This window comes from Gymnoscopelus braueri, assembly GCF_963280865.1.
Source record: "Gymnoscopelus braueri genome assembly, chromosome: 5".
NCBI classification, from domain to species: domain Eukaryota; kingdom Metazoa; phylum Chordata; class Actinopteri; order Myctophiformes; family Myctophidae; genus Gymnoscopelus; species Gymnoscopelus braueri.
In genome coordinates, this window is record NC_137606.1 from 26,150,041 (window position 1) to 26,163,184 (window position 13,144).

Sequence of the window (13,144 nt, forward strand, 5' to 3'; positions counted from 1 at the left end):
CTCATACCGACACTTTCCAATTAACCAAATTAATTCAGAAAAGATTGGATCAGGTGTATTTAAGTATACATGTTTTCTATTTACATTATTATGGAAAATGAATAAAACATGTATGAAAAAATAAAGTTTTCCTTTATATTTTTTCTCAAACTGAAATATTTGCCACGGACATAGACGATACCAAGTGCACTAACTACTGTACCCTGACAATTAAGTATACTATAAACTATAAAACCACCGTAATAGCATCAATTTCTTCACCATAATAAAGCCGACCCAGGTTATTATCAACATGCAACTATGGTAAGTCTGCATCTTCAGCATGCGTAAAGACGCACAACAGCAGTAAAACACATATATAAGCTAATTTACATTTTCACTAACTTTGAGGTCCACTTAACAAAATATGTCATATTGCATTAATGATATGCCAACGCGAACACCTCCATATTTTCCAGCTGGAATCTGCAGATTGCCCTCCTTTTATATTTGATTGTAATTAAGTAGCATATAGCCAAAATGGTGGCTTTGCACCGCACTATTTATTTGTGTGTTGCATGCATCTTTGACTGTCACTAAAAATTACACTTATAGTTCGTTGATGGTTGATCATTGGACATCAAGGAATCGTTTATTTCTTATGTAGTGTTTAATACAGGATCTGGGGCCTGTTTCAAGAGCTAATGTAGGGGGCCCCACATACCCAGTCACATTAAATTATAACAAATTGTGTGGCGACTATCTAAACAAACTTTGGTAGCACTTTATAATAACTATACACTATAAAGCATTAGTTAAGCATTAGTAAATGCTTGATTCCTCATGAACTCATCATTAGTAAAGCATTATTCATACATTACTAAGCATTAGTAAACACAGTTATAAATGTTGCAACTATACACTATTAAGTATTAGTTAAGCACTAGTAAAACACTTAATCCATCATTAATTCATCATTTGTATAGCATTATTCATACATTACTAAGCATTAGTAAACACAGTTATAAACCTTTCAACTAAACACTATTTACAATTAGTTAAGCACTATTAAGTATTTATGTCATCATGAATTCATCATTTACATAGCAGGTAAGTACTTTATTCATCATGAATTCATCATTTATATAGCATTAATAATACATTAATAAGCGTTTGTAAACACAGTTATAAGCGTTTTATTGCCCATTGATAACCTAATCTTTAATGTGCTTAATGATTGTATTCTCATACTTTGTAAATGATAGATTCAACATTTATAAATAGGAATTATATCAATTTACAAACCAGTTATTTATGAGTTGTTAATGGTTCATACGATCATTTAGAAAGTCTAAGTAAACACCATATACAAACCACTTGGTTGTATATTTATGCGGACATTTGTACATGGTTATTGAATGTGTTAATAAATGTCTTATAAACACTTATTCATACTCAATGAATGATTTATTAAGGTAGTTACTACTTGTTAGTTAAGTATTTTGTGTGAGCCCATCTAAAGTGAGGACTATCTATGCCTTATAAAGCATTTATAAATGAGATAGCGTGAGCCCATCTAAAGTGAGGACTATCTATGCCTTATAAAGCATTTATAAATGAGATAGAAGCAGTGATATAGAAAGTGCCAATATTTATTGCAACAATTGAGACAGAACATGGCCCGTGCAGTGTAAAAATAAAATTAACATTCTTGTGCTGTATGAAAATAAACAAACAATATGCAATGCTATAAACATGTACACATGGCTGATAAATTAAATAAACATTTTACTTCATGAAAATAAAAAATAAACAATCTGCTATGCTATAAACATGTAAACATGGCTGATAAATTAAATAAACATTGTACTTTATGAAAATTAAACAATAAACAATCTGTTATGCTATAAACATGTAAACATGGCTGATAAATTAAGTAAACATTCTTGTACTTTATGAAAATAAACCATACAGAATCTGCTATGCTATAAACATGTAAACATGGCTGAAAAATGTAATAAACATTCTTGTACTGTATGTATGAAAAAATAAATCTGGGTTCTGCCTTCACTATGGGTATAGCCACCCTTGCAGAGCTAGGCAGACAGTTAACATCAGAAGGTAAAAACAAACAAAAAAAGGCTTGTTTTGGGTTTCTTCTTTAAATTATCTTCTTTGTTTTTTCTTATTTGTAGAACAGCAATGACATGAAATACACATAGAATGGATTTGTTAAATAGTGTTTTCCACAGTAAATATTTTAACTTTTTAACAATGCTTTTAAAGAAATGAATTAACTTGCAAACATGAATTAAGCAGCTAAACATTCACACAGTTGCAATGATATGAAATTAACATGTACATAAACACATCCCTGATTTTGCTGGAAATAATAATATGCAAATCTCTCCCAATATGCACAAATAAATCACTTGAGTGAAAATAAAAACACAACATTGCTCCCTATAATGGCATTACAGCATTAGCTCAGAGCAGAATAGCCTATAAGCTAACATGATACACAGCAGCCTGCAGCCTAATGGCTAACAGGCTAACAGGCTAGGCCATATGACTGGTACTGATTAGCAACAAACATGACGTTTTTACCACAGACAGAATACACAGTTGGGCTGTGAAAAAGGTTCTAGCAATCATGTTTCATCATTACTGAGACAATACATCACAAGGCCAGTACTTACAGACACAGCTGCACATAGCTTTGCTCTATGCTAAACAGGAAGTGAATGCATACTGCAGGTGTTGCCAGATTTTGCAAAAAAAACAAGCGGCCAGGTCTTTGAAAACAAGCCCAAAAAAGCAAGCAACTAGGCTCAGTTTTACCAGCTATCGGCCATTTGAAAATAGCAGATCAACAAGCACACAATGTGTCACATCATGACACGTTGTGAGCTTGTAGATCTGTTATTTTCAAAAACATATTAGGAAAAAAAGTAAAATATTTTCATGAAAAAATGTGGGAACCACTGGTTTAAAAAAAAACATTAGAAAGCAAGCCCATTAACTACACTTTTAAAAAAAAGCCCCAAATTGTTTATTACATTGTATAACATTGTCCACCTACCTGCCCACTGTGGGCGTGGCCAGGTAGGGGATATCAATGAGTTTCCTGTTTACCAGTGTTGCCATGTCTGCTTATAATAAACAATTTGGGGCTTTTTTTTAAAGTGTAGTTGCTTCATTGGGCTTACTTTCTAATGTTTTTTATTTATATAATTTATATTATATTTTCAAAAAAAATTGAAAATATTTTACTTTTTTCCTAATATTTTTTGGAAAATAACAGATCTACAAGCTCACAACGTGTCTTGATGTGACACATTGTGAGCTTGTTGATCTGCTATTTTCAAATTGCCGATGTAAAGTGGTAAAACTGAGCCAAGTTGCTTGCTTTTTTGGGCTTGTTTTCAAAGACCTGGCCTCTTGGTTTTTTTTTGCAAAATCTGGCAACACCTGCAGTATGCATTCACTTCCTGTTTAGCATAGAGCAAAGCTATGTACAGCTGTGTCTGTAAGTACTGGCCTTGTGATGTATTGTCTCAGTAATGATGAAACATGATTGCTAGAACCTTTTTCACAGCCCAACTGTGTATTCTGTCTGTGGTAAAAACGTCATGTTTGTTGCTAATCAGTACCAGTCATATGGCCTAGCCTGTTAGCCTGTTAGCCATTAGGCTGCAGGCTGCTGTGTATCATGTTAGCTTATAGGCTATTCTGCTCTGAGCTAATGCTGTAATGCCATTATAGGGAGCAATGTTGTGTTTTTATTTTCACTCAAGTGATTTATTTGGGCATATTGGGAGAGATTTGCATATTATTATTTCCAGCACAACCAAGGATGTGTTTATGTACATGTTAATTTCATATCATTGCAACTGTGTGAATGTTTAGCTGCTTAATTCATGTTTGCAAGTTAATTCATTTCTTTAAAAGCATTGTTAAAAAGTTAAAATATTTACTGTGGAAAACATTATTCAGTACACATTTTAACAAATCCATTCACTGTGTTTTCCATGTCATTGCTGTTCTACAAATAAGAAAAACCAAAGAAGATAATTTAAAGAAGAAACCCAAAACAAGACTTTGCCTCCAAACAGATCTTTATTTTTTTTACTTCCTGAACTGTCTGCCTAGCTCTGCAAGGGTGGCTATATGCATAGTGAAGGCAGAACACAGAATGTTTTTCTTTTCATACAGTACAAGAATGTTAATTACATTTTTCAGCCATGTTTACACGTTCATAGTATAGCAGATTTTTTTATTGTTTATTTTCATAAAGTTAGTACAATTTTTATTTAATTTATCAGCCATGTTTACATGTTTGTAGCATAGCAGATTATTTATCGTTTATTTTCATAAATTACAATGTTTATTTAATTTATCAGCCATGTTTACATGTTTATAGCATAGCAGATTGTTTATTGTTTATTTTCATGAAGTAAAATGTTTATTTAATTTATCAGCCATGTGTATGTTTATAGCATTGCATATTGTTTGTTTATTTTCATACAGCACAAGAATGTTAATTTTATTTTTACACTGCACGGGCCATGTTCTGTCTCAATTGTTGCAATAAATATTGGCACTTTCTATATCACTACTTTTATCTCATTTATAAATGCTTTATAAGGCATAGATAGTCCTCACTTTAGATGGGCTCACGCAAAATACTTAACTAACAAGTAGTAACTACCGTAATAAATCATTCATTGAGTATGAATAAGTGTTTATAAGACATTTATTAACACACTCAATAACCATGTACAAATGTCCGCATAAATATACATCCAAGTGGTTTGTATATGGTGTTTACTTAGACTTTCTAAATGATTGTATGAACCATTAACAACTCATAAATAACTGGTTTGTAAATTGATATAATACCTATTTATAAATGTTGAATCTATCATTTACAAAGTGTGAGAATACAATCATTAAGCACATTAAAGATTAGGTTATCAATGGGCAATAAAACGCTTATGACTGTGTTTACAAACGCTTATTAATGTATTATTAATGCTATGTAAATGATGAATTCATGATGAATTAAGTACTTAATTGCTATATAAATGATGAATTCATTATGCTTACTAATGCTTAACTAATTGAAAATCGTGTATAGTTGAAAGGTTTATAACTGTGTTTACTAATGCTTAGTAATGTATGAATAATGCTATACAAATGATGAATTAATGATTAATTAAGTGTTTTTACTATACTTAACTAATACTTAATAGTGTATAGTTTCAACATTTATAACCGTGTTTACTAATGCTTAGTAATGTATGAATAATGCTTTACTAATGATGAGTTCATGATGAATTAAGCATTTACTAATGCTTAACTAATGCTTTATAGTGTATAGTTAATATAAAGTGCTACCCAAACGGTAAGTCTGCGAGAGGCTAAGTTGGGGAAAAAGTAAAGCTGCCGTACGCACTCATTGTCAATAAATCAGATCCACTTCCAGAGTACTGTGTTTTGGTTACTTTATTAATGGATTAAAAACATTTCTTTGTTGAGGCCTGGAACCCTATTGGTTCCATGTATAACTTTCTGAGGTGCCTTAAGGTCCCACCCACTCCATTTGTATTACACATTTAAAATGACCAATGTTGTGGTTTGATAAGGTAAGAAAGACATTTATTATTCACATTATAGACGTCCATGCTTTAATTTAGTTTTTCCAGACATTATAATTATCCTTGTGATAATAGATTTTTACACAGTGTTCCTATTGCACAACAATTAAAGCAATCATTCATAGAAAATGTATAGGATAACGAAAGCTTTATTATCCAAACATTTGCATCATATAGAAGACTATATAGTCTAATCTATTAGTTGACATGTTTGGCCTTTGGCTCCATCTGTATTCATCATTACATCGTAATAGTCACCATAGGCTCCAAATCATCAGTCACCTGCAGGAAGTTGATCAGGTCTTTGCAGCGGTAGGTGAAGCTGAATGCTTCTCTACCGTTGACCAGGATGTTGTACAGCTGAGTTTCGGCAATAATGGTCATCTAAAACAAACATCTTGGTATGAATTTTAGGGACTGAAAACAAGCATTCTCAATTTCTCACTACTGCAATGACCAGGATAAATAGGGTTACATCTAAGGCCTTGCAAGTATTTACCGATTAACTATGTGGGGAAAAAAGCTATACAGTACCTCAAATTGGTTTCCTTGTTTGAAGGGATTTGGATGAATCTCTTTTGGTCCCATCTTCCCGTTCAAGCAACTGTTGCATATCACCTCATTCTTGGTAAAATCCGCTTTCATTTGAAATGCGACCCCTTTGAGGCCATCAATTTGAACTGTGAAGCTAAAATGAAAATGAGGTTAACAGACTTTCTCCCACCATGATGAGTTTATCATCATACATGTCACTTATTGCAGATAAGAAGTCCTAACACAAGTGATCATATACATCTTAATTATGAGTTCATCCATATAATCTACAAGCTCACAACGCATCACAACGCGATTGGTTATTCTCAGCGAAGATATAGAACAAAAACAGAAAAGTCACTGGTATAGAGCCCTGAGCCCTAAACCAAGTAAAGGGTTTAAGTAGGTTCTAATCTAGGAAAGTAAAAATACTGCTAGTCTCTGGGAAATAAAATGGTCAGCTATCTATATTCCCTTTGACAAACAAACAAACAAACGTACAGCCATATCATATTGCAAATATAAGCTAGTATTAATAATGTCATGCTCTATGCACCTCACAGCCGCACGTTTCACTGTGCCACTGATCTTGATGGTGTCGCCGTCGCTGCTTCCATCCAGTGGAACTTTAACTGGCATGGGCTAAGGGCAGATGAGGAATAAAATATTAATAATGCAATTTATTCAGTAATTGCATTGTATGTATGTGTATGTATGTATGTGTGTAGGCTATATATGGACAGACAGACAGACAGACAGACAGACAGACAGACAGACAGACAGACAGACGGACGGACAATCGTAAAGTCAAAGTTATTCCCCTGGGGGTAGTTAACCCAAATTCTGTAGTCTAAAATAATTTTCAAAAAAGTACATTATTAGATACTGAAGACTATTAATATGATGTGTAATTGTGTATGTATTTGTACCATTACATTAACCAGATTATGACCTACACACAATCAATGACAGACCAAGAAAATATTTGTTATCTATGTAACAATTAACAGTATAAATTATAGTATTATATTATAATATTGGAATAATTCAGAATACTTACATATGCAGACATTCTCGCAGAGTAGAGTTAAATTCTTGGTGAACTGATGCAGTAATCTTGAGAGATGGGTACAGGCTACAGTTCACTCTTCTATTTATATTGTAATCTAGGGGTGTAAACCATTCCTGTTGGCACCATTCCCTCCAACCTGCTTGAGAACACCTTGAGAGACAGCCCTAATGGTTAATGCTGTGTCACCCTGGTGAGACAGTGTTGGTGCATATATCATACATCATCCTGGAATGGTTTCATGTGTGTCATGTGTCCATAAATAGGACCAAATAAATAACAATAAGTAACGTTCTACTGTATGCATGTACAGTATGTTGTGTCTAATACTGTTTAATGTCTAATACTGTTAAGTCTAATGTATGGTCTACTACTGTCTGAATGGATACTGTGACTAATGTGCAGTATAGTTAGTGACCTCAGTCTGGTCAGATTTTGTGCTTTTCTTTTTGCATGCTATTATTCAGATTAATATGTAATCAAATGTAACCGAATTGCATCACAGCCAAAAATAACTAGTCATTTCTGAAACACAGAACTTTTTTGTACTGATTATCAGTAACAATTACTGTTGCCTGAATTAGTTACATTTCTAGATAGTTGCAATACATGAAAAGTATTTTAACATTTAACTGTAAACTGGAGCCTGAGTCAAATAACCTAAAGCTTTCTCCTGGATTATAGTGCAATCACATTTTCCTAGTCTATAAAAATGTGTATATGGTGTATTTATGTGGGAAATACATACATTATTTTTTTAACTAGTGCATACTGTTGTGCTACTGTATAGCTGTTTTCCTATAAAAATAATAAACAGTTATAACTGTATATAACTGTTGGAAAAGATAACGAAAATTGCACCGATAAATAAGTTATACTGAGCTTTATTTGAGGGGGGGAAATATTTAAGACATGAGGAAATAATTAACCAAAAAGTAAAGTAGCATTTGAGGCACAAGGAAGAAAACTAAAAGGTAATTATTAGAAAACGTTCAATGGATAAGTAAAAACCACACCATGAAAACGTGCATAGATTTAGGTAGATCTCTCGGTTTTGTCCTGATTTCAAGCTGCGTGTCCCGACAAATATCTCTAAAATTCACTACACTCTCAATTTGTTCCAGCCCAACTCCCATGGGAATCTTCGCGGGAGTCAAACAAAGTTGGGGTATCCGGAGGGCCTGGGCAAAACATAAATGGAAATTGGGGCTCCTGAATCCATTCCAACCATTATATTCTAGTAAAAAAGTACTCCTGGTCATAACATCGGCCCACACCTACTTATCAGGGGCCTATCCATCCAATTGTGGTGGTCCTAATTGTCACTTATTTATCTTTGTTTAGTGGTATATTTTGATTCTTGGGGTTCTTAGAAAGTCAAATAATGATATCTCCATTTTCTTCTGTTGCGTTTAGTTTGCGTAAGTTTCATAATTAGCTAATTATTGGCCAAAAAAATATAATCTATAATCTTGCTTCTAATTAACTTAGAAGGGTAATCCAAGATACTAAGTCCATGTTTGCTTCCTTGCGTGTCAAGGAAGCAACTACATTTGCATATCAGGAAGTGGTTCACATATTTACACACCGACGGTGGGGAAAACCTAGCCTGGTAAACCCCCCTCCCTCCGGAAATCTCATTTGCATTTGATTACAAATGAGATTTCCGGAAGGAGGGTTTACCAGGCTAGGGAAAACCATGCAAGCCACCAACCCCTTCATCAGGAGCAGTTAGGGGTTACAGTAAGCGGTCTTGCTCAAAGACAAATCAAATCAAACTTTATTTAAAGAGTTGTATTTATATACAACCAGATGTAGTGATTTGGTGCGAGTCTAGCCTCCCTCTCGGCAAACCGACGCACAACCTATCGTGTCAATAGAGCTGAGCCCGATTAGCAGAGTTGTTGTGGCCGGGTCTTTTCTGGGGCACTACATCTACCCCCTCAGGTTTTCAGAGCGTGTCCTTGCGCTTCACACTACTACGCTACACTGCTCACGATACACACTCAGCGAGGCACGTCTTTTCATGTCCCTCGTGCGAGAACCTCCTCTAATCCAACTACGCCAGATGTAGTGATTTGGGCCGAGCTGGGATCAAACGCAAGTGTCCCACTCGGGAAACCGACGCAAAACTCAGAGTGTGTGACAAATAAAACCTCTTGAATACCGTGAATCTTGAGATGGGTTTAGTGTGTCAGATTAACCACTTTCCACCTGGCGTCCATATTTTGGCCATGTCATTATAGTTGTAAATGTTAAAAATGTTTCAAACATTTCAATTTATTTTTACAAATTTGACAAAATAGTAAATAGATATAAGTGATGCACGATACATCACATACTGTAGCTATTTTCACCACATGACACCAGCATAAGATGAAGCACAAAATATGGCTCACTGTATGTGGTTAATGCTCAGAAAATATGAAGAAAAAAATTTGATTATGTGTATTGTGTATTTAGGTGGGACATGTATAGGCTATGTTATTCTATATTATATGACATGTGGACCCCTTGGATTCGTCTCAACGTCCCCTTAACATTGATACCAGGCTCGTAATGCTAAGAGCTTCCTAGCCGGAGAAAATGCTTAAAAGGTGTGACAGCCGTGCCCCCAACCGGGCGGAGATTTTCTTTGTTCTTGTTTTTTGAATGTTTTTTTGTTGTTGTTTTGTACCATTTTAGAGCTGTTGGGAAGGACAAGGAAACTGGCACCGATAAATAAGTCATACTCTGCGTCTTCGAGGTGAACAAATATGGAAGGCATGAGGAAGAAAACCAAACATAACAACAGATTAGTGATGGAGGTTGCGTGTCAAGGAAAGCAACTACATTTGCCAATCAGGAAGGGGTTCATCTATTCACACACCGACGGTGGGGAAAACCATGCAAGCCACCAAACCCTTCATCAAGAGCAGTTAGGGGTTACAGTAAGCTGTCTTGCTCAAAGACACAAATCAAATCAAACTTTATTTATAGAGTTGTATTTACATACAACCAGATGTAGTGATTTGGTGCCGAGCTGGGATCGAACCTCAGCCTCCCACTCGGCAAACCGGCCCAAAACCTACCGCGTCAATAGAGCTGAAATTGTTATCCCACATGAAAATGCATTTTGTGTTTACTAAAGAACTGGAAAGATAGGGAGACCCCTGAACAAACACTCTGTAGCAGTGATTACTATCACAATGAACATGACTTTTTCTCCCAGTATTACAACCGCATTACCCGTATTATAATGTATGTGGTTTTTATTATAGCCTACCCAGTTTTTTTTTATTGGACATTGTTAGTACAGTTTGTCGCACCAACATTTCACTGCACATACAGTACTTGTAAGAGTGTGAGACAAATAAAGCCTCCTGAATACCTTGAATCTTGAGATGGGTTTAGTGTGTCAGATTAACCACTTTCCACCTGAGGTCCGTATTTTGGCCATGTCATTATAGTTGTAAATGTTCCTTCCTAGCCGGAGAAAATGCTTAAAAGGTGTGACAGCCGCGCCCCCAACTGAGCAGAGATTTTCTTTGTTGTTGTTTTTTGAAGGTTTTGTACCATTTCTCCCAAGATCGTCACATACTTAGTGAGCTGCAGGCACATTTATTTAGTTAGTACAAAATGTGTAATACATCCACTCTTCTAGTTTAGCCTTGCTCTTACACTCTCTGCCCCCCCGTTCTGAAAACTATGAATGATGGCACTGGGACGAAAACCAATTTCAACCATTTCTTTACACGTGTAATCCACAATAAAGTTTTGGGATAAGGGGTAAGGCGGCGCCTAAGATAGGGCCCCAGGTCTATTGACAACACCATGATTACCATACATGGTCATGACACCAAACAGGTCACCTCCTATAAATATCTAGTACAGATTGATTGTGTAATGAGCTGGCACACTCATGTGACAAGTTTGTGTAAAAAAAAATACACCAGCACCTTAATTTTCTCCGTAGGCTTAAACTCTTTGGTATATGTAGAAATATAATGTTGATATAGACTCTAGAGTCCATCGTAAAATATGGTATCACACCTGTTGGTTCAGAAACCGGACGGTAAGGTATACATCTGGGATCCTTAGATTGGTCAAATGACAGGGAAGATTCTGGGTCCACACCCCCCATCAGCCCCCAAGTCATTGGTGTCTGACCCTCACCCCTCCCATACCCTGAGTATGAGTTACTGCCGTCAGGTAGGAGGTACAGGGTCCCTGCGTGGAGCTATAATAGGTTCAAGTACTCTTTTGTCCCCCTGTCAATCACATCCTCAATGGATAGAAGGTTTTGAGGTGGTGCTATTGAGGTGTTGCTCTTGTTGCACTAGGTATGTTGGTTGGGGTGATTTATTATGCTGGAGGCTGATGTATAGGCCTAAATGACTCTCAGGGTTGTACATGTCACTATGTGCCTTATAATTCTTTATTTAGTTTTTGTACTGTATTGTATGGTAATGTATTGTATTGTGTACGTATGCTGGTCCGTGTCTCCAAGACAAATTTCTCCCAAGGGAGACAAAATAAAGTAACCTTGAACCTTGAACACCTAGTCTATAAAAAATAAAAAAGGCCCATTCAAGTAACTGTTGCACTCCACCTCTCTCTTTTTGCAGTTATTTTAAATGCGATCCCATCGGGCAATCAAGCTGAACTGTGAAGCTAAAATGAAAATGAGGTTAACAGACTTTCTCCCACCATGATGAGTTTATCATCATCCACGTACGTCTCTTATTGCAGATAAGAAGTGCCAAGGGCCAGTCAATGGCCCGGATGATTTAAATTAAATTTAAAATTTGCAATTTACACTTGGCATAACATTTGGAAGTAAGAGCTTCATTGCAAAAAGCTTCAAATTCACAAACACCAGCACTATTAATAACCACACGCTTTCAGCCTGCAGTGCCCAAGCGCACCTGTGGTCAGTACCAGTACCAGTCATTATGATGCCCAAAATACTTGATGCTTTCTGGTCTCATGTATTATGGAGTCCAAATCAGGTGAAAGTTAAATATGACAATTAAATTAATATTTTCTGTGATTTCCTCCAATAGGTGGCTGTGTGTAACTCTGGAAAACGGTCTTATTATTTTCAGTGATTACCTCACACAGTGAGATACCAAGTGCACTAACTACTGTACCCTGACAATTAAGTATACTATAAAACCACCGTAATAGCATCAATTTCTTCACCATAATAAAGCCGACCCAGGTTATTATCAACATGCAACTATGGTAAGCCTGCATCTTCAGCGTGCGTAAAGACGCACAACAGCAGTAAAACACATATATAAGCTAATTTACATTTTCACTAACTTTGAGGTCCACTTGACAAAATATGTCATATTGCATTAATGATATGCCAACGCGAACACCTCCATATTTTCCAGCTGGAATCTGCAGATTGCCCTCCTTTTATATTTGATTGTAATTAAGTAGCATATAGCCAAAATGGTGGCTTTGCACCGCACTATTTATTTGTGTGTTGCATGCATCTTTGACTGTCACTAAAAATTACACTTATAGTTCGTTGATGGTTGATCATTGGACATCAAGGAATCGTTTATTTCTTATGTAGTGTTTAATACAGGATCTGGGGCCTGTTTCAAGAGCTAATGTAGGGGGCCCCACATACCCAGTCACATTAAATTATAACAAATTGTGTGGCGACTATCTAAACAAACTTTTAGTCTGCGAGAGGCTAAGTTGGGGAAAAAGTAAAGCTGCCGTACGCACTCATTGTCAATAAATCAGATCCACTTCCAGAGTACTGTGTTTTGGTTACTTTATTAATGGATTAAAAACATTTCTTTGTTGAGGCCTGGAACCCTATTGGTTCCATGTATAACTTTCTGAGGTGCCTTAAGGTCCCACCCACTCCATTTGTATTACACATTTAAAATGACCAATG

The 13,144-nt window shown here is 35.8% G+C and overlaps 1 protein-coding gene across 1 annotated transcript; it reads right to left on the minus strand.

Annotated features, from left to right (window-relative positions):
- Positions 1-5,612: 5,612 nt before the first annotated feature.
- LOC308085299 (galectin-5-like) lies at positions 5,613-7,354 on the minus strand. Its single transcript, XM_080428378.1, has 4 exons — positions 7,234-7,354; positions 6,730-6,815; positions 6,174-6,327; positions 5,613-6,023 (listed from the first exon to the last, which is right to left on the minus strand). The coding sequence occupies exons 1-4, from the start codon at positions 7,243-7,245 to the stop codon at positions 5,880-5,882; spliced, it is 396 nt and encodes a 131-aa protein (XP_080284504.1). The 5' UTR covers positions 7,246-7,354; the 3' UTR covers positions 5,613-5,879.
- Positions 7,355-13,144: the final 5,790 nt, after the last annotated feature.

Bases quoted from the DNA above. Each gene is read 5' to 3' on its own strand.
- LOC308085299 (XM_080428378.1), bottom strand. The intron at 6,328-6,729 runs GTGCATAGAGCA...TTTTCATTTTAG, and splicing joins GTGAAACGTGCGGCTGTGAG to CTTCACAGTTCAAATTGATG. The intron at 6,024-6,173 runs GTACTGTATAGC...TGTTTGTTTTAG, and splicing joins AACAAGGAAACCAATTTGAG to ATGACCATTATTGCCGAAAC.